The following is a 27,277-nucleotide window of genomic DNA, read 5'->3' as shown; positions in this document are numbered from 1 at the left end:
CCAACACAAAGAAACTCCACTCCGTTCATCTCTGAGGTTTCTCTGTGAAATAGTCTACTGAAGAAATGGTTTCTGTTTGTAGAAAGAGATGCATGTTGTTTGTTTGCACTGTTTTATTGTAGTTTTCACTTCTCTCACACGTTGCTTTGTTACCCTTTGAATGTTGGATCTCCTGCCGTGGGTCGGCACCTAAAGCCTCATCTCATTCTCCAGCACACGGACCAGATATCAGGGGAGCCATGACAGAAAGTGTGCTGTAGATTTGATGGACTGACCCTTTAATAAACAGTCTGTTCATGGGGGACGTCATCAAGACCACATCAAGGAGAACCCGTTATTGATCACCGTGCAGCCTCAGGACTCTCTCCATCGACTGACTTTCCTTCCACTGGCGTGTGTGTGTGTGTCTGTATGTGTGTGTGTGTGTGTGTCTGTATGTGTGTGTGTGTGGGCAGCACCGGGTGAAAAGCTAATGAGGTTGTCAGGGTGATATCTGACAGGAGGAACAGGGGGGGGGGGGGGGGCATGTCTGCACAGAGATTTGAGTCTTGGCCAAACATGTGATCAGCCTGGTTCAGGGTTCAGAGGACTAGTGAGGGTCTTCACACGGGGGATGTGGAGTGTGTGAAGAGTCAGAGGGGAAGACGGCCGAGAGCTCAGACACGAGGCGAGAGTCCTAAAGAGGTCCGTGTTTCCCAGTCCTAAAGAGGTCCGTGTTTCCCGGGCAAGAAGGGTTCTCAGGAATATCATCAAGTTGCATTATGGGAATTGTAGGATTCAGAACTGACCCGTTCCAGGGACTAAAAATTGGGATTATCTCGGCCTCTGTTGCATCGCCACTCGAACACACTTCTGTACAGACATGAAAATACTAGTCAGAGTGTTCTTTGTATCATTTCATCATTTCATTATTAAACAAAAATTATATTGCTTTTAAAAATCTGGAATCTGGAGCCACGAGGTCGACGTTTGTGGTTTTGAGTGACATGTCTGTGCAACGTGGAATGAAACTTGATTTGTAACTGCTCATATAGCGCCATCCTCAGGTCAAAATATGTCATTTGTTTACGGGAAGAAATTGGACCTAAAGACAGACATGGCTGTAGACTCTTTGATGAATCATCGCAGCTCTGGTTAGAAATCCTCCGCATCCTCTCCAGGACTACAAGAACCAGGAAGCTCAAATCTGCAGAGACGGGTGTTTCGTAACCAAAATTAAAAGCATAATCTTGTATAATATTTCACAGCTTTTCCTTTTGTGACGTCTTCAGAATAACGAGCATACGAGAGACCTCTTTATTGAATTTATTTAGTCGTATTCAGACACTCAGAACTGATCAGCCCATCACTAGTAATGCTGTTTTACATCATTAAAATTCATTAAGCTGTGAGAAGAGACCACCAGTAAGGTTAATTATGCCACCTGCTTACAGCCGAAGGTTAGCAAATCCAATACAGTCCGTCATATAAAATCGAAGGGCGGTCGTTAATTAAAACATGATCAACACTGTGCAATGCAATAAAAGTTCCTTTCAAACATGACCATGGACCATTTCTGAGAATAAAAGTAACAAGACACCAGAGAGGGAGTTTGTTAATAACACTACATATACCAAAAAAAAAGAAAAAAAAAAGAAGACCACCACTGCTTAACATGTGACCACTTTGGTCGAGGATGAAAAACAAAAACCCCAAAACTGAATAAACTGTACAATTGTTCAGAATCTCTAGATAAATGTCCCTGCGAGCCTCGGAGCTCTGCAGGCCGTGTGCTAAAAAGGAGGAAGAGGACAACGGTGCACCCTAGAAGAACGTTGGAGTTTTCCCTCACAGACTTGTAACAACGGGTGGCAGTCCGACTTCCTGTTTGTGTGCCGTCTGAACTGCTTTCTAAAAACTTTTGATTGACAGATGTGGAGGTGGACTACTGGCCGGGACCGGACCGGAGCCGAGTGGAGAAAAGAGGAACGCCGGACTTTTAAAAGTCTCTGCAGCTCATGAAGCCGGATGTTTAAACAGTCTTTTCTTTTTTTAATCCGCGTGACGCCGTATCAGTGTCGGAGCTTAACCTCCGTCTTGACCTTGAAGCCGCTGCAGCATGAAAGCGTTTTGATAAATAGCAACGCCGGAATTAAAAACCTGAAGGTGTTGGGTTCGCCTGATGTTTCCTCGCAACCAGCCGAGACTTTTATTGTTCAATATGATGTACGGCGATGTGACAAGCTCATATTGCTCTACAGATGGTTGTGCATAATAGGAAGCCAGATGTGTTATCAAGATGCTTTTTTTCTTTTTCAATACTCTCAAAGACTTTTTTTTCATGTATTTTCCAACTTCTTAAAAAAAAAAAGGACAGTACCAAATTCATTTTCCGCACTTTCCGTTCGGAGATCTTGGATGAAGACGTCTTCTCGTGTAACAGATGTCAGGATTCTTGGTTCGCACATCGGTCCTTTTCCTGGCGCCGTCTCACGTCAGAGTGATCTGGTTTTTCTTCCGACTGTGAACTTAAGTTTTTACAGGCAACGCCGCTCGCATCCAGTCGATGCCGTGGAGACAAAATGAGGCTACGCTCTGGGGGAAAGAACTCACACGTTTGTGTGATTCTCGCTCGTCTTTCTTAACGTGGGGCTCGTCTTCCAACTGAATAAGAGATACAAATGTGTTTGTAGGCGTTGTAGTGATACATGCATCCATTATACTGATATACACTTCATAAAAAAAGTTTAAAAAAAAAGAGAAAAGAACATCAACAAAAAACAAACAAAAAGGTATTAGAAATGCAGCTATACAGAGTCTTTTAGCTATTCCGGGGGAGGGTGACGGTCAGCTCTGACGTCAGGAAGCCGAGGAGCCCGATGTCCAGATGTTCAGATGGGAGGGGGGGGGAGGGGAGGCAGAGTGTGAGTGTGAGTGAGTGTGTGTGAGGAAGATGAGCAGGAAGAGTTAGTTACTGCAGCAGGAGCGGCTGGTGGGCTGAGCCGTCTCCGTCAGGTCCACGCCCCGGTTCCGCCCGCTGCTGGCTCCGGCCGACTGAGTCTCGTTCTTCGGCAGCTTCTTTGCTGCAACGACACGGCAACAAGTTCACCATGACGACACCAAAAAGTCAATCTTAAATAACTGTTTAACCCTTTTAGGTCACATCCCCACGTCTTATTATGCACCTACCCAACAATAGAATAGAAAGGAATGAACAAATAATAAAAACTAATAAAACAAATCAACAACAAATGAATAAATGTTAGGAGTAGGAAGAAGCTATGTGGTATATATGTACATGTATGTATGTATAAAGAAAGCTATGTTTTTCTGCTCCTACCCCTATTCCATACTAATAAGAAATCTTCAATACATTATTTACATAAACCAACACCCTTACAATAAAACACGATATTTCTCCTTTACATGATTGCATGTAAATAGAAGAATAACAATGATTACCCCATCAGACTGCTTTACATCACCGTTCCTCCTTTCTATACCTCATGAAAATGATTGTTTTATACATCTTTTTAAACTGATATTTTTAATTTGTTTGATTTCAATAAATGCCGACAAAAACTTCTTTGTATTTTAATATCAATATCCAGTGTTTTTAAACACAATATGCTTCCATCAGCTGGTATCGGCCCATTTCAACCAATAAGATCATGACAGCCATCCATCAATCAGAGGTGGAGAACGTGGTGAGCTTTTCAAATTCTTCCCAAAGTTATGTCCCGCCTCCTGTTTCACTCAGACATACGCCACCAAAGAGAAGGTAGAGACTCAAATACAACGTCTCACTTTTAGCTCTTGTCTGAACTACAGGTGTGAAAAGCAACCCGACAGCAGCACAGGTGGCAAATAGTTCTCCTTAAGATATATGTTGAGTGATAAAAAAAAAGGAGATAAATCTTCACATAAATAAGTATATAAAAGATGGAGAGAGACACTCACCGATGGCCATGAATATCTCGTTCACGTTCATAGACGTCTTGGCTGACGTCTCCATAAAGAGCAAGCTGTTATCGTCTGCGTACGACTGTGCATCCTACGGAAGGAAATCATTCATTAGAAGGACTTCTGCGGGGTCAACGGCACGTAGACAGAGATCGTGATAGCACGTCAACATTAGTTCACAAATAACAATCAGCCTGTGAATGTTTAATGTCGGCCTTCTCCGGTTCTGTTTACACAACTAATGATTGAGGACGTGAAGAACACAAACCTGGAAGTCCAGCGCTCTCTTGTTTGCCAGATCCGCCTTGTTTCCAGCCAGAGCTATTACGATGTTTGGACTGGCTTGTCTCTGAAGCTCTTTAACCCAGTTCTTCGCCCGTACAAATGACTCCTGGCAAGCAGAACAGGGTGGAGGGTGACTCAGTGAAAATAACAATAAGATCCCATGTGATGGAATGATGAGATCAGGAGGCTTCCCATGATGGCTGGCCAACTCTTTTGCTAATATTTTGATCAAGTGAAATCTGAAACAATCAGTAGAGTAAGAGCAGAACGGGGGGCTGGGTGATGCCATGCGGAAGTAAAATAAAATAAAGAACCTAATGTACTGCTTCCTAAAATCAAGAACAATTAACAAATGGAATAGAAGGACATTTTGTCGTTTTCACATGTAGTTAACATTTACATCTAAGATACACTCGCAGCTCTGGCTGTGTCCAAATGCAGCGGCCGCATCCTCCAGAGGACCGAGGCGGCTCCTGAAATGTGTCCGGAGAGCGTTTCCTGTTTGGGTCACCTTTGCCGCTCCCGTCGCCTAGCAACTAGTTAGTCAATGCCAAATATGCATATAAAGAGTTTAGGTATATTCATGGGCAAAATAAAAATGTGGGCGGGACATCTTTTATTTATTTTCTAAAGTTTTAAAAGTGAAGGTTGGGGGAATTAATTAATTTTGTTTGCTTGCTTTTGTTCATTTTATTGTTTAGATGAAACAAAAATTACAATTTGAATAGTTAAAAATAGGCCTACATTTGATTTTAAGGTGGTTAAAAATAAATTTGAAATAGAAATCGGGTGCTGTGTGAAAGCCGGCCCTAACGAGAGCAGCAGACCAAACACGTGACAGAGAAGAGCCGGCACCTGACTCACCTCATTTGTGATGTCGTAGACCACGATGGCTGCCTGGGCCCCTCTGTAGTACATGGGAGCCAGACTGTGGTAGCGCTCCTGACCGGCCGTGTCCCAGATTTCAAACTTGACCGTTGTGTCGTCCAAACATACCGTCTGAGTCAGGAAGGCGGCTGCAGGTCGACAAGGCAGAGGAAGTGATGAAAAATAAGCATGTAGCGGTTCGTACTGCAACTGCATAAAGAATGTTAATCATCTGTACGATATGGAGTGAGCAGCGTGTAATGGGCCATGACTGCTTTGATCTCACGTAAGCTGCTGGATAAACCAGAAAGTTTGTAGATACCGAGAGATTCACCTAATTATTCCTAAACTCCTCTTCATTTCCTCTATTTCTCAACTGAATCCTGTCTTTGTTTTTTGTGGCGTTAAAGAACTTTTCTTCCTCTTCTCTTAGTTATATTTCCTTTACTCCAACAACACAAACACTGATTTTATTGTCACACTTTTTAATCTATTTACTGACTGGAACTGCGACTCTTGTGACAGCGATCTGTTCATACCCATCCCTTATGAATACTATCTTGATATTTGATGCTCAGCGAAGGGGGCACAACGAAGATACATACCTCCGATCGTGCTCTCTTGGAATTCGTGAAACTGTCCCTTGACGAAACGAAGTACGAGACTCGACTTCCCCACAGCCGACTCTCCTAAAAGCACAAGTTTGAACTGGCAGATCTTGTTGCCTGCGTTTGGCCCATTGGGTCGTGTAGCTCCGCCTCTACTTGCCATGTCACACTGCCCGGTCTCTTCCTCTGGGCGCTGATGTGCTGCGAAAGCTGTAGAAACTTTGTGATCAGAAGAGAGAAAAGAAAACAAAGTGTCAGTGCCGTATTAAGAACATCTCAATGACTCAAGATTGTTTGTCAGGAGATAAATATATCTTTGTGATTATAAGAAAATGAACATTGTATCGCAACTATGAGTCATGATCACCACCAGGAGAGAATTAAGCATGAGTTTCTTTAAATTATTTTGATAAGATAAATATTTTCTCTGTTGGTGACTGAGACTAAAGCAGTGACACAAAACACAGGCAACATAAAGACTGGATGAGAAAACTATTTTAATAACTAGGTTTTATGTTGAGGAGAGAAGTTGAATCAGTATTTCTACTTCTACCAGAGTCTTTTTGAACACAAGTATTTGAACTTCTACTTTTACCAGAGCAGAAGTATCTGTACTTCTACTCGAGTAAAGAATGTCTTTACTTTTTGACACCTCTGGATTTTTATTAATCGTCAACTAAAAAGTCGTAGAAGAAACTAAAATGTTTACGCACTTTGTCTGTAGAAGGAAGATAATATACAGGAAATTCAATGATGTTTACACTGTCGTTCTAATAATACAAGCAGACCTAACGCAGAGGCCAACAATGAAACAGATGATCATCGACCGTGGAGGGGGATTTTACTGTACTTCGCTCCACAAGAGTCAACAAGAGTTTCACATTACCGGTCAAACAATAGTTGGTAGCTTGCCACAACAAGCTGAGCAGATAAGTGTAACAGGTAGGGCAAAAAAACAAAAAAAACATACTGTAGTGGCCATTTGTTCGTCACATAAATCATAATCAAAGGGCCATTGATGCACCATGTGAAGGTGGAAGTTCATTGGCGTTTTTTGATGGTTTATTTTCCAACAAGCAAGCATACAAAATAACAAAGGATGGCTCCTGCTGCCCAGGTGCATTCTGGTCCCTATACAGTGCCTACCTACCTCTACAATATCAGGTGCCCCAGAGTTAATACTTATAATGCACCACATTATCTGGAACAAGCTTCCAGAAAGCTGCAGGTCTGCTGCAAATCTCAGCTCTTTACATCAAGACTTCTGTTTGCCGCTGCCTTTCAGTAAAACACTACAATTGATGAACTTCTTATTCTGCACTGTAATGTCTATTCCCTTGATATTCTTGATTTTATTTATTTTTTATTTTTTATTTTATTGTCTTGTTTTAATGTTTTCTTTTCTCCAATGTGTTTAATGTTGTATGTAAAGCTCTTTGAATAGCCCTGTTGTTGGAAGGTGCTATACAAATACAATTGCCTTGCCTTCATTATGCAAAGTTTCAATATGCTTAACAAGAAAACCTACTTGACTAAACAAATAACTAGCAAAGAAAACACATTCAACGTTCTAATCTGAATAAACAAACTTCTAGAATAGACCACCAAAACAATCATAACAATAATCACAGACTAAATACTAATGACAAATACATCCTCCTACACATGCTGTAGCTATCCTGAAAGTAACCCTGCTGCCAAAAGAGTTGCCACGGTTTCTTGCCTGCAGCAATTCAACATCTCGAAATGTGGAGCAACTGGTGCAACTGTGACAACACACAACCTGCTTCTATAAATTATGCGATATAGTCCATTATATTATTATGAGTTATAAGTTATGAGAGGCAGACTTAAATCATAAAGGAGGGATTTGCATCTGAGCCCATATCTGGGGAAATGTTTCAAGGCGATCAAGTAGATTTAAGGTGGATAAAAAACAACAACACATCAGCCACATAAACCAGCTAATAAACAACCTCATCTGTGTGGACACACAAGCGCGTCAGCTTCGTCGAAATCGCGTTACGAAACACAGCTAACCACAAATAAACCTGTCATGTTGTTGTTGTTGACTGCCTCGAATTAGCAGACTGCTAGCGTTAGCAACAAAGCTAACTTAGTAAGTTCATAATCTATAGTCTCGGTTAGCACAAAACCTGAAAGAAAACATGAATTCCTCCCGTGAAGCTTTTAGTTTTCCCAGCTAGCTGAGTGTCGTAAACACCAAGCTCTCACACACAGTCACACACACACATACACACACTACATCTTGTTTTGGTGAATGCCAAAAACACAGATGATGCAGTTTTGGGTGTGTACAGCTAGTGACAGCTAGCTAAGGGTTAGCCAGCCGTTAGCTGCGTGACGCCAATTTACATCAATCCGTTGACTACATTAAATTGCAGTTGTTCTCTTTTTTATATATATATAAATTAAACGTAAGTCAACAGCAGGCAATCTAATCTAAACATGGCGATTCACCAGCCAGCCGTACAAACGTTACGTTATAATGCGAACTGTCGGCTAGCTAACGTTAGCATCGGGAGGAGCCCTCTCCTCGTAGCCCTTTTAGCCAGTTAGCCAGCTAACATTAGCCGCTAACCTAACATTAGCTACTCACCTTCCAGAGAACAGGGGGACGCTAGTGATCGTGAATGGTGTCTTCGGGAGAGGGGGAGGGGGGGGCAATAATCTTTTGTGGCACTTCAGTGTCTGTTCGGTGTGTCGACTGCCTCCGGCCAGCTGCGGTAACGTCGGCTCTCATAAGGCTCCGCGATGTCCCTCTCCCACTTCTTTCAACTTCCCTTTTCGCATTGTACGGAGGATGATGACAGATCGTATGACTGGTTTTGACAATCCCCTACGTAGCAGTGCAACGGACCAATCACATGCTCGGATTCATTCCCAATATACTGGTATGTGTCTTCCCCCCCAAAATAAAAAATACATAGGAAATAACACTATTAAAACTTTCAGCGAGATTCCAGGACAATAAATAAATAAATTATCCAGAGTTAACCCCCCAAGTACTGTCCGGTAATAAATAAATAAATAATAACCAAAACGACTTTTCGTATATTTGTTTTTTTAAATAACCTTTTTAATTGAGCGGTCTGATATGGAGGCACATTTCAGCCACTGTCAGAAATAAATCAATAAATAGAAAATAACACTATTAACACTTACAGCGATATTTTAACTCCAAAAAATAAAAACCCAGGACTAAAAATACAACAACCCCCCACATAGTACTAAACAGAAAATAACACAAGGTTTCTCATCATTCTGAGATACTAGGTTATTGGTTTTGATAAAGTTTCTGTTTTTTTTTCTTCTGACGGTGACGGAAATGGGCTTCCATAGGCTGACGCTGTTGCTAGGCAACGAGAAACTCCAAACAGGTGCCCTCCTGCTCTAACTACTGCGGTGTTGTTAGAAAAGTAGTTTAAAAACTTTTCCCGGGCTTAACAACAAGGCGAACGTAAAAAGGTTAAAGGTACTAATATAAAGACCGACGTCAACTCGGTTTCCTCCGTCGCTGTTACGTTTGAATTGAAGTTGAGTATGGCCGACGGAAACGCCTCCCAGCGGCTGAGATATGACGTTACAGGCCGACGTCCGGACGTTCCCACGGTAAGCTGCTAACTTAACTGACGTCGCATTAGCTAACTTAAATTAGCATAAATTAACCGTTGATTTACGGAATACGGTATTTGTCTTTTAAACAACAGGCCGGGAAACGTATACCCGTAGGAGACCGGACCGAATCCTGCTTACAAGAAGCGGCACGGGTAACGTACTTTTTAACGTGTTTTTATTTGAGCGTTTTAACAGTTAGCTTAGTTTGTGACGCTAGCTGTAACTCCTTTAGCCAGGGAGTGTCGCTATGGAAGTGCAGATAGCTGCAGGTTTACTGTCCTATCCAGTCAAAAGTATTTTCTATACTCAAGTAGTAGAAGTACAGATACTTTTGTTCAAAAAGACTCAGGTAAAAGTACAAGTGCTGATTCAACTTTTATTCTCAGGTAAAAGTGGGAAAAGTACACGCTCTGGAATGTACTCAAATAATTAAGTATCACTTTGCAGGACTAAAATCTACTCTTTGAAGGACAAAAATGTACTCAAGGTAAAACAGTATCACTTTGAAGGACATTTCTACTGGCTGTTTTTTTTTCTTAAGGAGATCCCCTTCATATTAATAATAATAAAATTAATTAATTATTCCCCTTACCCCCTCAAATGCAGTAAAACTAAAGTAACAAGCCTGTTTTGAAGATTTGAAGAGTATAGATGTTGTTTGAAAATGTAGGGAGGAAAAGTTAAAAAGTACAGATTCCTGAAAATTCTACTTAAGTAACAGAGTATTTGTACTTTGTTACTCCCCCTCGACTTTCCAGACCCCGACCCCACCGGTGATCAGGAAGTACAGCAACAATTTCCAGCCAGAACCAGGAGCTATCAGAGTGCACCATGGGAAGGCAAATGATCCAGATGTTGCCAGTCATCTTGTTCACGGCATCAGCACCAAACCTTCCCTCACTGTGAGTACCACACACACACACACACACACACACACACACACACACACACACACACACACACCTCCCTGTGGGTTAACGTTAAAGATGTAAACATTAGGGTTTGCACTACCTCACATTTGGAATATGGATCTAACTTATTAATTTGACGTGATTCCAACAGAGCAGAAGCTTGCTAAATCCTCCCCAGAAGACCTTGTTCCAGCAGAAGTTACAGGATCTCAGTGAAGCGGCGGTGAGGAGGTCACATAACCGTATTCATGCTGGACTTCCCTCCTGGCATAACGCAAAAACTACGTATGGTGTGAAGACAGTTAAAGGTATGAGTATCACCAAATAAGGTTATGTGTGGAGTTTGCATGTTCTCCCCGTGTAAGCGTGGGTTCTCTCCGGGTTCTCCGGCTTCCTCCCACAGTCCAAAGACATGCAGGATGGGGATAGGTTCATTGATTACTCTAAATTGCCCGTAGGTGTGAGTGTGAATGGTTGTCTGTCTCTACATGTCGGCCGTGCGATAGACTGGTTACAGGTGAACCCTGCCTTCGCCCAATGACAGCTGGGATCGGCTCCAGCCCCCCTGCGACCCTGATTACAGGTTAAGCGGTAGATGATGGAAGTTTTTAACCTTTTTGTGCAGGGTTGGATGTGCGTGAGATTCTAAACCCTCAGAAAACAGCAGAGGAGCTGGAGACGGAAGTTCAGATGGGACACGAGGCTAACATCCGTAACGCCCATTATGTTGGTAAGAAAAACATTCAATGTTTAGTTATCTAGTTGTTGAATTTTATTGATCATTTTTTAAAATATGATATATGGCTTTCATCACAATGAAATAACCGTGCTCTGCTCCAGGGGAGAGGATTGATAGGAAGTACGACTGGAGTCGCCACGGTAACACCAGCCGGTTTGGGACGCCTCATTTCAACGACGGCCGTGATCTCGCCAAATGTCTCCACTGGCTGGGGGAGACGCAGAAGTAAGAACTGAAATGAGTGGGCACAAGTGTTCCTGTTGTTACTTTCCATTACACCATGTATTCATTCAGTGTTCACATAACTGAAAGGATAATAAATCATACCTGACCTTGCGCTCGAATAAATCGCATAAATACGGGTGCTGGAAATCCTTGAAAACACTTGTATTTTAGTGTGGTCTTTTCAAGGTTTGAAAAGTGCTTTGATTTAGAATTAAGTGCTTGAAAGTGCTTGAAATGTATGTTCTATGTGATGACATATATGATATAACAGAGAAAAGAAGATCTCCATATTTGAGGGACTGAAAACAGCATTTTCTGACATTTCTTTATGAAAAATGACTTTTGATGATGAACAGATGATGAAAATAGTTGGTGATTATATTTCTGTGGATCTGTTAGTGGAATTAGTTTTCCTTTCATTTGTGGTCCTTCTGTAAAAAGCTGTCTCCAAACATCATGTTGGTTGTTTAGAGGACAATAACATCTCATTTAATGTGATGAACAAGTGACATAATAAGTAGACTGAATACTGAGGATTGTATTGGATACAAATATGTAGTTTACCACAGCTGGAAGGTGCTGGAAAAGTATGGAAATGCACCTTGAAATGCTTGAAAGTGCTTGAATTTGACTTTGGAAAAGGTGTAGGAACCCTGATTAATGTGCCACAGGTTTTATAATCCAACGCCTGTTTGGAAGAGAATCGGGGACAAGGAGAAGATGGCGTCCCTCCTGGGCAAAGTGAACAAAGTGTACGTTTCCATCGCACTTCTTCTGATCCATTCTGTGACCTCTGACTGTACTTTAATAACAAATATTAATCTTCCTTCTCTCTTTAAATATATCTTTTCAGGAGAGGAAATACCTTGAATCTTCCAACAGATCACACCTTTGGAAAACTCCTGCCGTTGGATGAATTTGGTAGGTTTATTTATTTATATATATTAAAAAAGCATTTCAGCAGATGTTGTGTGTCCTGAAAAAAATGCTTTTTGTTTTCACGTCATCAAACATTTCCAACAACACAGGTGTTGGAGCGCTTATCCACTCCACGGCGCCAGGCCAACACGTGCGAGGCGGAGACCGACACCGCGGCCTGGTCAACGCTGTGCAACACCGTCTGAAGAAGGTCAATTTCCAAAACTTCCCCTCCCTGCTGCAGGCGTTCAAACATTATGACCGGGTATGTTAAAGTAACAGTACTACTAAAAGTCTCCTGTCTCCGTCTCACACACCTGAGAAGGCTCACCAACCACAACACGTTAGTACGAGTGTGTGTTTTATTACCTCACTAGGGAGGCAAGGGGCTGATTGACCGAGAGGACCTGCAGGCCGTGTGCCGTCAGTTCCAGCTGGACGTGAGCCGGCCGGTCCTGGACGACCTGGTGGACTGCTGCGACACGGACAAGGACGGACTGATCGACTTCCTGGACTTTGCAAACTTCCTCAACTGGAAGGACAAGATGCCCCTCAACAGCCGAGAGCAACGCATTTTGACGATTGATCATCGTAATATATCAGTTTATTTATCACAATGATGACTATGATAACCGTAAAGTGGACACATTTCTATGCAGACTATAACAACTCTCACTTCAGAATTTTGCAGTAAAAGACTTGGAAGTTTTCAAATCATCACAGTTTAAAGGACTCGGTTAAGATTTTATCATTCGGATGATGCAGAGTTTTCTATTCTTTGTCTCCTGCAGAGCATCAGACCGGCACGCCTCCAGCCGACGTGGAGAGGAAGCCTCCATCAGAATCGGCCTCTCTGCCCTTAATCGAGCCTCAGGACCTGGAGCCCATTGAGCCAGGCAGCTTACTGAAGACCCTCAGGACCGTGAGGCGACCCAAGGCATCCCCAGACCACTTCAGGACCTCCTCCACCGTCATCGGGTCTGTCCGTGATCCGGCCACATCAAGTAAGGCAGAAATTACAACAAAAAAAATAGTCAGACACAAGCTTCATATATTAGTATCACATTGTGAAATACATGACATATTATAAGTGAATGTTTTACATTCTTGTAGATAAGTCTCACCTCCTCATACTGGAAAAAGAATCAGAATCGACCACTTGAACTCGTTTAAATCCAGCAGCTCATGCTTTTTATTTGTAGTTTTTATAATAGTTTTATAAGTGCTAATTCAACATTTATTTTTCATTCACTCTCCTAAAAGTCATCATTATCTTTCTTTATGTCTCGCATGCCTGCCTGCTGCCTTTTAAAATACTTTGTTTTTGTACTATTTTATCTATTTTTATCCTTAGATGTTGCATTGTTGGCATTCTGTGGACAGCAGACACAGAATTTCATTGTACGGGGGAACATGTTTCTATACTGTGCTTATGACCACAAACCCTTTGAATCTTGAATTTGAATCTTTAACGTAGACGGCCGCACCTTTGGGATCCCGTCCGTGCGCTTCGACCTTCCAGCTCCACGCCTAAAGAGAGTCAGTGACACTATCAACTATGGCGATACGTCCACGGCCGCAAGTCTCCTCAGTCCGCCAGCTCACGCTCTGCAGGGTGTTCACGAGGAACACTTCTTCTGTCCTCGCACCAAGAAGGAGGTACGTACGAGATCAACGCTGCCTCAACGACGGAATAAGATCCCACAGGAGAGGCCACCGTGGCAACTGCTATCAAACAGTCATGAAAAATGTCACGGAATAATCATGGAAGATGGTGTTTATACATATTCTAATGTGGTCCAATGAATAGCAGTGTTAAACAGAGATCACTGTAAGTCTCCCGTTGCTGCAGTGCAGTTAGATAAAAGATGAATACATAAATCTGTCAGGTGTACGTTCACCATGTTTTAGTGGATGATATATCGCTCCTCATGCTCCTCTTCACAGATCGCATACATCTTCAGGAACGTGGGCGTTGATGTTTCCGCGGAGACGTTCGAGGAGGCCTGGAAGCTGGCGACCCTGAAGCATCCGGCCGGGGAGGTTTGTGTTGAGGCTTTCCGTGACGTGCTCAAGGAAATAAAAGCTATGTGATACTCGATACCTTTCTACGAAGCACAGCGTTTCCTCGTCACAGCAAACATTTCTGTCTAATCGATATCTCCAAAACTGTGAAGCTCCAAAATGTTTTAGATTTTGACACAATGGAGGGGAAGAATGGATTTCACATCACAACAGTTGTGTAAAAATCCTCACCGTTCTCGTTAACCTCAGAGTCAAGTAAAACTGTTTTTAAACAACAACAAAAAAGTATTTGTAATGTAAATCACAATCTCTTTGTGTTTTGTTTGCCTTTGCAAGTGGGACATTTATTTTTGTACATCTAGAGCAACGTTAACTCGTTGTTATTCTATTGTTTGTATGAACTCGGCTTCCTGGGATCTGAACGAACAAAATTCAGCCGTGCTTTCTTTGAAGTGATGCATTCTTGCATTAATATGAGAACTCCCAAGAAACGATATGTTTCATTTTTTTTGTGCGAGCTGGTATGTGACCTCACTAAATACTTAGAACTGCATCATCTGCACGTAATGTATCTGCGCTGTCACATTTTCTATTGCTGCTGCTGTTCTATTCAGCTCACTGAACCTTTTATTCCATACTGTTACTTTATCATGATCACGGTTATAAATCTATATATTAATGCAGAAATACAACACGTAAAACCTATTTTTCAGTGGCCAAAATCAGATGAATGATCTCATACACATACGTTTGCGGTTCCTGGCAGAGCACCCACCAAAGAAATAGGATTATTTAATGTACTGCACCTAATTCCTCTCTTTTTAATACATGCACTTTCTTAGTTCTGTGATGTCATGCTGGAGAACCCGACTGCTCCTTCAGTCTCCATCATTGGGAACTTGTTTAATTGTGTACTTTATTCATTGGAGCCGTCAATGAATCCTGAAGCACATTCTACACCAATAAATATCCTTTCACCTAAATATGGAAACATATATACAAACGAGGTTCATATTTTCTCATCTTTTCACCTCGGCATGCAGGAAAATGGCACATGGAGCCAAGCAGAATGTGTTAATGATTCTCAGCGATCGGTTCTGAAATCTGATTTTAGTAGATTCAGTCTCCTTTCAAAACCAACGTAGAAACTACAAACACACGGGAAAATCAATGAATCAGTCAATTAAAAGGCTTAAGATGAGATTCACATTCAAATAAAAAAAGACTAGTCGTTCAAGTGTAGTTAAAGTTTATTTTGGGTTTTATTTGATCTCCATAAACACCGAAACATTCCTGACGCTGTCCGGTCTACGTGTTTAATAGTTACCACACAAAATATTAACTGTTGGAAATAAACATGGATGTTTTCCCCATACACACGTCTAGAGATATTTATAGAGCATCAACGTCACCATTTAAATGAAAAGAGAGAAATTGCTCATTTGTCATGTCGACGTCTTTTATTCGGAGGCAACGTGTCATCTTTTGTCGGATCACCTAAGCTGCTGTGAAACGGTGTTAAACCTTTAATTGATTGCTTTCGACTTAACAACAGTTACTATGATGATGGAACCAGAGTAAATACTGAGAGGTGCGTTCTCTCTCCCGTAGCCTTTTATCGTGTGTTCGGTCAAAGTATTTAGATTTGATTTCCAGGCATATTTGACTTGTTAATTCCATTAATCAACCTCGGAGTGGGAAGTCTGACGAGAGAGATGGCTTGAGAATTAATTTCTGTCTCCTCGGAGCCGAGACTCGTGCAGACATACATCCAGACTCGAGGAATTGTTTAGCAATCTGTTTCGCTCGCCGGATTAATGAAACGCTTTGGCACACAGCCTCGACCGATCTCACACGTCTGGAGATTACAAAACGGTGAAATAACTAATAAAAAAACCATTAGCTTTTTGTACATTCACCACTTGTTTTTGTCTTCCTGTTAATTTCCATTAAACTGAGTGATGCACGGGCGTGCTAAATTGTTTTAATGTGCTCTCACCGTATCCACGAGCATATTGACATGTGCTAAGCTAACCGCACTCATTTAATCTCATTATGATTCTGCAAAGATGCTCCACTGGAACCGAGAACCCCCCCACGCAAACTTCCACACACACACAGCACACATCTTCCATGCAGGAAAATTAGAATAATCCTCAGCGTGTTTCATTATGCATGAATTAGTGGCCCCTAATGACAGAATTCCTCTGTTTGTCAAGATATGTTGTCAACATTAATAATATCTCCAGCAGAATGGGGATGACACGCGGCATTCAGGAGCCCGTCAGACGTGATGTTTTTGACAAGTGACACGTTTCTGGCAGCGACTGTGTGCTGCTGTTTAAGATGGTTTAACAGCTGGGGAATATTCTTCTTCTTCTGCTGCTGCTGCTGCTTCTTCTTCTCTCGCTTGCGGCGGCGATGCAACATAGAGTATATTCACTCGATGTTAACGCTTGTGATCTCCTCTGTATGAACTTGCTTGAACAGTCGTCCGTAACCATGCACCAGAACATACGCCCCCTCCTGCTCACTACGGAACACGGATTATCTTGAAAGTACACGAATATATCTGAAAGTCATTTAAATTCTAAAATCAACATTCAAACGCTGCACATATCTATTCATTCTGTTTTCACCCAGTATGTCTGCAGTTCCAGATAAATATCAGCCTACACCGTTATTCATATTATAGCATCTAAAGATTAAGATCTGCGTAGGATTGTTTCCAGCTCGTCTGATCCAAACATTTCCAATAATAATATAATAATGTGTTGTAAAGTCAAAGATCATTGGAAAAAGTAAGATTTATAGATACGTTTTTATTCTTTCAAAAACATTTTCACTGCGTTCAAAAAAGGGCAAAGAGAGGCACGTACTGAAATTTAATTTAATAAAAGCACAGAATTAAATCCGTTGAATGATTTGTTTCAAACCTCAATAGAAGCTTAAAGGAGTCATCACCTGGTTTTATACGTATCCAGCCCCCCTTGGATCGCTTTGGATCAATTCGTAAAACTTATTAGAAAAAAAAAAAAAAAAATTTAATCAAACATTGAGCTTGTTCTGACCCTTTTTCGTACCGCGATTTTATCACGCGAGATTACGCGCGAGGTTTTGACTGGTCCGGATGTGCATTGTATAATATGTAATGAGGCGCGCGTTGATTCGCCGCAGGAAGGACAGAGCCGGGGGGGCTTGCCTGCATGCAGACTCCAAAACATAATGGCGGCGCTTCGGCGATTTCAGGTAGCGGACGGGGCGGGGTTGGGTGGTGAAAGAGGGGTGGGCTTATGCAAGTAGCCGCCACGGTGACGTCACCGAAGGCGCAGAATCAAAATCTCGTGCTTTAGGAATGCACACCCTTGTGTGCTATTCCTGTTCGGAAAAAGAGCAGAAGCGAAAAAACGGCGCCACTTTCAAACTCCAGCCTTTCAGGCAAGTTTCAACTGAGGTCAAACACAGATATGCATGTTTTAACAAGAGAAATTGCGATTTCCAGGTGATGACTCCTTTAACATGTAAAGCAACCACTGCAGATTCTTGTAGAAAATAAAAGATTAGTTTGGTGTTATGATCAAGCAATTTATTGATACAACGTATTGTTTAAAAAAAAACAAAAAACTTGAGTACATTGTTGACCTTGGAAACAAAAACATCAAGGTCCATTTAAAGCTTTTTCTGGAACTTTCAGCTGCATTTCATGGCCTTCCTCTGCAGATGGTTGTCATGGAGATGCAGTCAGTATGATAGCTGTGTCCCCATCCAAATATTAACTTAATTTCTTATCCCATGGTCACATGACCAAAGTTTCATTCTTAACTTATATGCTGACAACAGAGCGATCACCATGACAACGAAGCCAAACCCCATTTGCTTGAGTTGGATCTAGATTGTGATTGAAAGCTGGTACACGAACCTGGAGTGCTTTTTCCCCTCAACAGCTATTTTTTTTTTTATAAAGCAAGAGACGCTTAAAAAGTCTTCCTCCAGTGAACTCATCACTCTGCTCATATGGAGCTGAGAAGGAGTCAAGGAGTATTACCTCCTAGAACAGTCTGCTGAGTTATTTCTTCAGTGTAAAATCACTGGAGGGGGACTTTTAAAGCACCGGAGGGTCTGAGGACGACCTTCAAGTAGTGAGATGGGTTCATTTATAAAGTTCTGAGGTTTTCGGCGTTGGGTCCCATTTCACACACCGTTCTTTCTATCTGCTGTTCGCAGATGTCCGGTTTTAAAATAGTCTTTTATGGATGAGTGAATTCAGCCAATCGCTGCTTCCCCCCGTTGCGTCCCGATGAATGACAGATGGCATCGCCGCGTCATCGAGTCAAAAAGAATCACTCTGTCGGTTTCCAGTGCCAGTGCCAAACGGTGGTGACCGTCCAGTCAGGGGACGCTCCACGCGTCAGCTCTCGCTGGAATCTGGAAGGAGAGGAGGAGCTTCGATTAGTTAAATATAAAACAACGCTCCAGACAGATTATTCAGAAGAGCATCCTTTGGACCAGACTGCTTCAGTTCATTCAGGCAGATGCAAACACAGCAATCGCACTTAGATTCAGGGCAAAACAAAGTGACTGCAAAGCAAACCAGCTGAGACCGCCTTCTCTAGACTCGCCTCCACCCTTCCATCCCAAATAACTTGGTTTATAGTTCCCTAGTCATGTTCTCGATGCTCTCTGGAGCTGGATATTAGGTTCATTATTTGAACATTTGGTATTTTAACATAGACGCAGTTAAAACGATGCATGCTGCTGGAGCGCTGAAATGAAGAAGAAAAACAAAAAAGAGGAAGAAGCGAAGTTTGCTCATGCGTGGAATTTGTGCACCTATTTAACAACATATGCCTAAAAATCTTTGTATTTTTAACTCATATGACTCAAACATATGACTAATGCCAACCGATTTCAACCAATACTATCATGACATCCATCAATCAATCTACAACTAGAGAAGGTCGCGAGCTCATCTTTTTCATGCTTTTTCACCCAGAAATGCAAACCAGACATTCATTGTTTCAGCTCAACTTTAAAAAGCTCAACACTCGTATCGACTGAGTCCCTGAATCGGAGCAAAGCAGACGAACTGCAGGGCTTTAAAAAAACAAACAAACCTCATCTCAAACTAAAGTTCTGCCTCTTGGTCTCACCTTGAAAACAATGGGAGGTGAGGGATTCTGAAAATAGCTCCCTCATCCTGCCAAAACTGTCCGTCCGCTAGCTTTTTCGGGATAACACTTGAGGTGTAACAGGCTTTTCTCAGAGCCGATTCCAAGACCTGAAACAATAGGGAACGAGGAGTCTGGCTAACTAGATAGGTGGGTATTAGGTGGAACAGCCGACCCCGTGTGGTCCAGCAACTAAACGGGATTACCGCCTTGGAAACGCAAAGAGGCTTTCACTGTTACACAAACTGGGGAGTGGAATTATTTCCCCCCTTTTTTTCTGTTACAGCTGCGAATCACATCTGCAGTTCTTTAGAACCAAAATCAGAACTGACTTTTTATTTATATATATATATATATATATATATATATATATATATATACATATACACACATATATATATATATATATATACATATGAAAAATGTTTCATCGCCACTGTCAGCGTCGTGCTTCTGTTTCCCATCCAACTAAAACAGACGTGCCATATGTTGGAAGGCCTGCAGGTAACTTTGAGCGTTTGCCAACACGTAATTAAGTTTCAAAGTAAATATTTGTACTTAAAAAAAAAACAAAAAAGAGAGAAAAAAGAGACATTTTGGCAGAAAACATCTGAGCAACTTAATGATAAAAAAGGCTTTAAAGCAGAAAGAGTTTCCTGCATGAAAAACTGTCAGATTTCAAAAAAGATGTCAAAGCTGAGCGACGGAAGATTTTATGATTGTTTGTATGTATATGTTGATGTCTGCTCACTCGTAGACCGCCGTCACTATTTTCTTCGGCGGGCCGTCATCTTCACCGGAGTTCACGTTGAAGATCTTTGTTCCCTCGGGGTCATCGGGGCCCTTGTGTGTCGACAGGAACCAGAACCTCATGACGACGAAGCAGAACTTTCTACCTAAAAATGGGCAAAAGGAAAGGAATCAGAATCCAGCTCTGGAAGTGACATCATGGGCAACACGACATCACCTCTCTGACCACGTTGTACGGACCATTGTACCGATCATTGTACCAATCATTGTACGGTCGTTGTACTGACAGTTGTACTGATCGTTGTATTGATCATTGTACGGTTGTTGTACAATTGTTGTACCGATCATTGTACTGATCGTTGTACGGTCGTTGTACGGACCGTTGTACGGTTGTTGTACCGATCGTTGTACAGACCGTTGTACTGATTGTTGTACAGACCGTTGTACGGACCGTTGTACTGATCGTTGTATTGATCGTTGTACAGACCGTTGTACTGATCGTTGTACGGTTGTTGTACAATCGTTGTACAGACCGTTGTACTGATCGTTGTATTGATTGTTGTACGGTCGTTGTACAGACTGTTGTACTGATCGTTGTATTGATTGTTGTACGGTCGTTGTACAGACTGTTGTACTGATCGTTGTACGGACCGTTGAACTGATCGTTTGTATTGATCGTTGTACAGACCGTTGTATTGATCGTTGTACGGTCGTTGTACAGATCGTTGTACGGATGTTGTACGGTTGTTGTATGATTGTTGTACCAATCGTTGTACGGACAGTCAGGGCCGTAGCCAGCTATGAGGTCACCGAGGTCCGGACCTCGGTAAAACATTTCTGAGAAAAAAAAAAAGTGGGCCCCGAACAGCATATTAACACACCGCCACTGGACAGCTTTTATTTTGAAACCACAGGAAGTTATCTATCGGCGGAAGTCGCGGGAAATTTACAGAAGAGATGACCACAGACAGCACTGCGAGTTGACAGGTGAGTGACAGCTTTTAAATATTATGCTACAAGCAGAACAAGTTAACCAATGATCGACGCGATCCAACAGTGTAAACTTTGATTGATCCACTATTACAGGACAGAGCACAGACAGGAGAACAAATGGGACCAGCAACACAGACAGGAGAACAAATGGGACCAGCAACACAGACAGGAGAACAAATAGGACCAGAAACACAGACAGGAGAACAAATGGGACCAGAAACACAGACGGGAGAACAAATGGGACCAGCAACACAGACGGGAGAACAAATGGGACCAGCAACACAGACGGGAGAACAAATGGGACCAGCAACACAGACGGGAGAACAAATAGGACCAGAAACACAGACGGGAGAACAAATAGGACCAGAAACACAGACGGGAGAACAAATAGGACCAGAAACACAGACAGGAGAACAAATGGGACCAGCAACACAGACAGGAGAACAAATGGGACCAGCAACACAGACAGGAGAACAAATGGGACCAGCAACACAGACAGGAGAACAAATAGGACCAGAAAAACAGACAGGAGAACAAATAGGACCAGCAACACAGACAGGAGAACAAATGGGACCAGCAACACAGACAGGAGAACAAATAGGACCAGCAACACAGACAGGAGAACACAGACAGCACAGACAGGAGAACAAATGGGACCAGCAACACAGACAGGAGAACAAATGGGACCAGCAACACAGACAGGAGAACACAGACAGCACAGACAGGAGAACAAATGGGACCAGCAACACAGACAGGAGAACAAATGGGACCAGCAACACAGACAGGAGAACAAATGGGACCAGCAACACAGACAGGAGAACAAATAGGACCAGAAAAACAGACAGGAGAACAAATAGGACCAGCAACACAGACAGGAGAACAAATAGGACCAGAAACACAGACAGGAGAACAAATAGGACCAGAAACACAGACAGCACAGACAGGAGAGAGAGCTCAGACAGAAAAACAGAGAGAGGGTGGGAAAATCCAGAGAGGACCAGGACATAGAGAAAACAGTCAGAATGAAACGGTTGCCTTGGATTCTCTGGATGGGGTCGGGGTGATCACTTTAACTTATGTTTGTGTATTCTATGTCATTTCAGAGGGCCAATGCAGAGAGAGGAGCATGTGGAGGATGACTGACTGACACACACACACACACACACACACACACACACACACACACAGCTAGCACAATAAAAGTGTATCAGTGTACTTATTGACATTTTGGTATGGTTTGTGCAAAAACTGGTAAAAGGGGTGTCTTTCCTGGGACGGACCTCACTAATTTTGAAATCCTGGCTACGGACCTGCCTTCACCTCATCCGAGCTCTTCTTCCTCCTCTTCTTCTCCGGTGAGCCGCTTGGAAGAGCTCCATATTGATCAGTCATCTCCCGCTTCCTTTTCCTTTGTGGTTTCATTTGGGCCTCGTTGGAGTTAACTTCCATTGGAGTCTCTTCATCCGAGCTCAATTTCCTCATCTTACTGTCCGGGGCCGGGAGGGCGGTGAGGGTGTAGAACGGCGGGTCCTGGCCCTGCTCTATGACTTCCATCGGTTCTTCGCAGTCTAATGTCATGCTGGAAGTAATGGGGGTGAGGGTGTAGAACGGCGGGTACTGGCCCTGCTCTATGACTTCCATCGGTTCTTCGCAGTCTAATATCACGCTGGAAGTAATGGGGGTGAGGGTGTAGAACGGCGGGTCCTGGCCCTGCTCTATGACTTCCACTGGAGTCTCTTCATCCGAGCTTAATATCCTCCTCTTCCTCTCCGGTGAGCTGCTTGGAAGATCTCCGTATTCATCAGTCGTTTCCTGCTTGCTTTTACTTCGTGCTTTCATTTCAACCACATCGGATGGAGCCTCACTTCTTTGTGTCTTCACCTCATCCGAGGTCCCCTTCCTCTTCTTCCTCTTCTTCCTCCTCTTCCTCTCCGGTGAGCTGCTTGGAAGAGCTTCGTATTCATCAGTCGTGTCCAGATTCCTTTTACTTTGTGGTTTCATTTGGGCCTCGTTGGAGTCAACTTCCACCGGAGTCTCTTCATCCAAGCTCAATTTCCTCGTCTCTCTGTCCGGGGCCCGGGGGGCGGTGCTGGTGGAGGCCTGCGGGTCCTGGCCCTGCTCACAGACTTCCACCGGAGTCTCTTCATCCGAGCTCAATTTCCTCGTCTTACTGTCCGGGGCCGGGAGGGCGGTGAGGGTGTAGAACGGCGGGTCCTGGCCCTGCTCTATGACCTCCATCGGTTCTTCGCAGTCTAATGTCATGCTGGAAATAATGCGTTGTGTAATAATTGTGTGTTTGTGTGTGTTTATATATATATATATATAGGCTTATTAATATGAGTCTGGATTATTCCTGTAAGAGAGATATCCTCCAATCAATGTGAACTCAAACAAAGTCAGAGTACAATAATGAAGATCTGAGCCTCTCCTCCTTAAATAAATTCCACATCAAAGGCGGTTCCACTTCAAAGCCCCAGAACTGTGACACGTTGATGATGCTGCTGCATTCTATATGCAAATGACACATTCCAGGACATGCAAATCTTGTGTCTTTGGTGAGTTCCAAATAAGAACAATAAAATATATTATATAAACCGTAAATCCTCTAATATAGGCCCGGGCCTTTATTTACTCAAGCGCATCGCGGCCCAAACCTTTATTGGAAGGAGGCCAGAATTAGAGACAGGCCCCTATTTCTATTTGAGCAAAACGGACTACCAGTAGAATTAATAAAAACAAGATTTTGTGTCTATTTGAACCTTTAAAATACTAGGTGCTCCACAGCTGCCATATTACTGTAAACAACGTTTACCACTGGTGGACAATCTGCTCCCGGATTTCAAACCGACCAACATGGCGTCTCGCCAAAATGTGTTTCTGCAAACATTTTATGCGAGAAATAAACTGTGCAGTTGCTGAATCTGTCTTTATTTTAGATCGACAACGACAAAAAATAAATAAATAAATCACCTAAACGTGTTAAAAATTATACTTTTTCTTCTCAGCTCTACTTTAGTCTGGTCTTCTTGTAAAACAGCTGACCCCCCGTTTCCGTCCCACAGTGGGAGTAATGACCCGCTGGCCGCATCCCTCTCCTCATGGTCAATCTGCCGGTCAGAGCTCGCCAGATTACAGCGTTGGCCGGCTGGGATTAGGTCCTAAACCAGCGGTGTGCCTCGTGTTGCACATAAAACACACAGATGCTGCGAACTAAATGCATACAAACATCTCCTCGCCGGAACACCGAGGAAAAGATTTCAGGCTCCTCGGAGCAAACTAGACGTAGAAACACGGAAAGTAATCCAACAGTTTCCAGCGTCGATCCAACATCCGACATATTTCACCTTAAAAAAGATGTACATTTTTTTTTATTATGATACACTTTAGTTATTCATCTTCCTAGAAGTCCGTTTAGATCGTTTCTTTTATTGAGAAATATCTTGAATCAGTTCAATAATTTGCAGATGAGATAACACTTTGTTGGATCTGAAAATAAAAACCTCTTTTTGAGCTCAGAGAGACTAAAAAGAGTCGTCACTATTATCTCCAAACAAATAAACTGAACACGGTAATAGTTGGATGAGTCTGTGATGTCATCACAAGCTGTAGTTTACGCACCGTGAACGCATCGTGTGCAGACGTTTTGCAGCAGCGTCTTAATCCCGACACAAAAGGCAACACGGAGACGCCAGTAGATAATCCAGGTTCTCCTTTGGGAGCTGCAGAACGTGAAAAGCACCCAATAATACCATAATAATCATATCACATATTACACTACAAATCCTAAAGGCCTGAATCTAAATCTGAAGCTACAGGTTATATGGAAAATATGCATTTTCCCTTTAAGGGGACGGGTTGCACATAAACCTGCTGCTATGGTTTATTTAATTCTATATTTTCATAGTGTTTGAAAAGAAAAATGAACAATTGGATTTTAATTTAGACAGTTGTACCGATTGTTGTACGGATCAATGTATGGTCGTTGTACGGTAGTTGTACGATCCTTACAGTGGCCAGCCGGGAGGTCTGCTCCTCCAACATTTTCCGGTATTTGTGACGATAAAACACAGACAAAACACGCTTCTCCATTTTCAACAGTGACGTCACAAGCACTTTTCCGAAAAGTTCAGAAATTGTTTTTCAATCGGAGCAAAAAAATGCTCAGAAAAACATGCATTTTTTTTAGATGAGGCGACCGCGTGCAGCTACGATCTCCTCATTGAGAAGAAAAAGAGGAAAAAAGACACGTGCACTGTGTGGACTAGAGTCCGTATTGCAACTGAAGTCTCGTCTGTCGTCCAGCGTCCTCCACCTGTAGGTGTAACATACGAAGGCCGGCGGCACCGGACTCACCGTGCTGATCGAAGACGACGGACACGTCCTCCGGCAGCGTGAATATAATCTCGTCCATGGTGACGGCGAGCTGCTGTCTGCGAGCGGCGCTGAGAGAGCTGCACCTCATTTCAACGTAATCTATCATCTGAGAACGACAAAAGAGCTCATCGATAACCAAACGGATCGACGGGGTCATCAATCACTTATTCACTGCCAGGCATACATGCACTCCCTTTGATTGTGAGACTCTTTGCAACCTACATTCTTTGATTCTGCTATGAATTTTATGTTTTTTTTTTTTTAATTGTCCACAAATCTAACTATAAAGCATTAAATCTCTGTTGGCATCTGGGAACCAGTCATCCCATTACATTTCGATATAAAAACACAGACATTGATCGGCAAATATTATTTAATAGTTCCACAATATGACCGGAGATCTAACAGGGTTAAAAAAAACTTTAGTGACTTTAGTGAATAACGCATTCTATTAAAATTTTGAGCCAAATCTGCATCATAAACAGGAACATTTCTTTCTCAAGTAAATGTAGTACTAAATTGTTTTTCTTCTTCTGAAGTAGTACAGATAAGAAGCTTACAGTTGAGTTGCTTATTTAAGTGCTGTTGGGGAACGTGAAAGTTACTTTGGTGTAGAAATAAGTTATAATAATAATAACATAACACAATACTTTGCCATCTAATCATCATCATAAAGCCACAGCTGTTTGGGGCCTCGGACAGCGTTTTTATCTGAACTAAAGTGTGTTTCTGGATGTTGTGTATGTCGTGTACGTGTGTGTATGTGTGTGTTATTACCTCTTTGGAGACGATCCCCACCAGCTCGTCGTATCTGCTGCTGGACATCAGGTCGGAGACGTGGACCAAAGCCTGATGGAGGAGGAACAGGGGGATTTATTCTACCTGCATCACGGTGGAGGATGTGAGTAATCAGGTGACCTTTAACCTCTAATACTGATGTGTTGGGGGGGGCTACACCAGTAACTGTGATGTGAAACCAGGGCAACGTGTTAAATCTCAGTGTCTGGCGTTCAGATATAGAGTCTGGATCCAGGAAGGTCCCAAAGTATTTGGCCTTCTATGAACCAGATGTGGAGGGAAGTGACCCAGATGTTGAGCCGGACTGGGACTTGGGGGTCAGTAGTTACCTGCTTGGCTCCTCTTTCAAACTCAGCAGAGTTCAGGTCTAAGTCGAAGTACAGGTGTATGAAATACGTGATCACTTTGCACCGGACCCATGTGATCGGGTCTGGGATGCCGACTACGGAGACTTCGGGCTGCCGGTCCCCCTCAGGCCGGGAGCTGAACGGTCTGTGTGTCTGACCCGCGAACTCGAACCTGCGGCTGCAGAGCCTCGGACCTTTTGCTCCGGATGACCCGGCGAAAGGACGCGCAGGAAGCGTGCACGCCCACCGGCGCCGGTGCAGAACTCCGCAGGTCGGGCCGCTCTTCCAGGCGCAGCGGCCCGGGGAGCACGCCGCGAGGCTGCCGAGCTCCCGGCACGCAGCGAGGCCGCTGATCCGCTGCATCACAGCGGGGAGGACGCGGCGGCGGCGGCGGCGGCGGCGGTGGAACCACGGAGCGACCCTGAAGCAGCCTCCATGCAGCAGCTGCCTTTGGTAACCTTACGCAACTCACCCCATGCTGTACCCACAATGCTTATCGGCCACACGACGTAAACAGTCACACATGACTGCTGCCTTCACGTGCTGTCGGAAATATAGGAACACACTTTATATATGTTTTGTGAATATATTATGGTATATATTAGATGTTTTATGAATATATGTACATATTATTTGTATAAATATTTGTCAGTAACTGATTGATGCTGCCCAATTTCTCGTCTGCAAA

General features: G+C 42.9%; 3 protein-coding genes across 3 annotated transcripts; 1 reads left to right on the top strand and 2 right to left on the bottom strand.

Annotated features, from left to right (window-relative positions):
* Positions 1–1,291: 1,291 nt before the first annotated feature.
* On the bottom strand, positions 1,292–8,511 carry rab5ab (RAB5A, member RAS oncogene family, b). Its single transcript, XM_084027931.1, has 6 exons — positions 8,323–8,511; positions 5,700–5,921; positions 5,092–5,243; positions 4,211–4,333; positions 3,940–4,033; positions 1,292–3,062 (listed from the first exon to the last, which is right to left on the bottom strand). Exons 2-6 carry the CDS (start codon positions 5,863–5,865, stop codon positions 2,947–2,949), a joined length of 651 nt encoding a protein of 216 aa, XP_083884057.1. The 5' UTR covers positions 5,866–5,921; positions 8,323–8,511; the 3' UTR covers positions 1,292–2,946.
* Positions 8,512–9,120: 609 nt separating this feature from the next.
* Positions 9,121–15,275, top strand: efhb (EF-hand domain family, member B). Its single transcript, XM_084027449.1, has 13 exons — positions 9,121–9,335; positions 9,434–9,493; positions 10,100–10,243; positions 10,404–10,560; positions 10,878–10,982; positions 11,093–11,216; positions 11,873–11,968; positions 12,070–12,137; positions 12,245–12,399; positions 12,512–12,725; positions 12,926–13,138; positions 13,612–13,793; positions 14,082–15,275. Exons 1-13 carry the CDS (start codon positions 9,267–9,269, stop codon positions 14,226–14,228), a joined length of 1,734 nt encoding a protein of 577 aa, XP_083883575.1. The 5' UTR covers positions 9,121–9,266; the 3' UTR covers positions 14,229–15,275.
* A 2,404-nt stretch (positions 15,276–17,679) lies between these two features.
* Positions 17,680–27,062, bottom strand: LOC311024353 (m-AAA protease-interacting protein 1, mitochondrial). The gene is made up of 5 exons (XM_084026721.1): positions 26,572–27,062; positions 26,222–26,293; positions 25,424–25,550; positions 20,079–20,223; positions 17,680–18,584 (listed from the first exon to the last, which is right to left on the bottom strand). The coding sequence occupies exons 1-5, from the start codon at positions 26,950–26,952 to the stop codon at positions 18,500–18,502; spliced, it is 810 nt and encodes a 269-aa protein (XP_083882847.1). The 5' UTR covers positions 26,953–27,062; the 3' UTR covers positions 17,680–18,499.
* Positions 27,063–27,277: the final 215 nt, after the last annotated feature.

Source organism: Eutrigla gurnardus (genome assembly GCF_963514095.1).
Source record: "Eutrigla gurnardus genome assembly, chromosome: 14".
In the NCBI taxonomy this organism is placed as follows: domain Eukaryota; kingdom Metazoa; phylum Chordata; class Actinopteri; order Perciformes; family Triglidae; genus Eutrigla; species Eutrigla gurnardus.
Note: the sequence above shows the minus strand (reverse complement) of the source record. Positions and strands in the feature narration are given on the sequence as shown.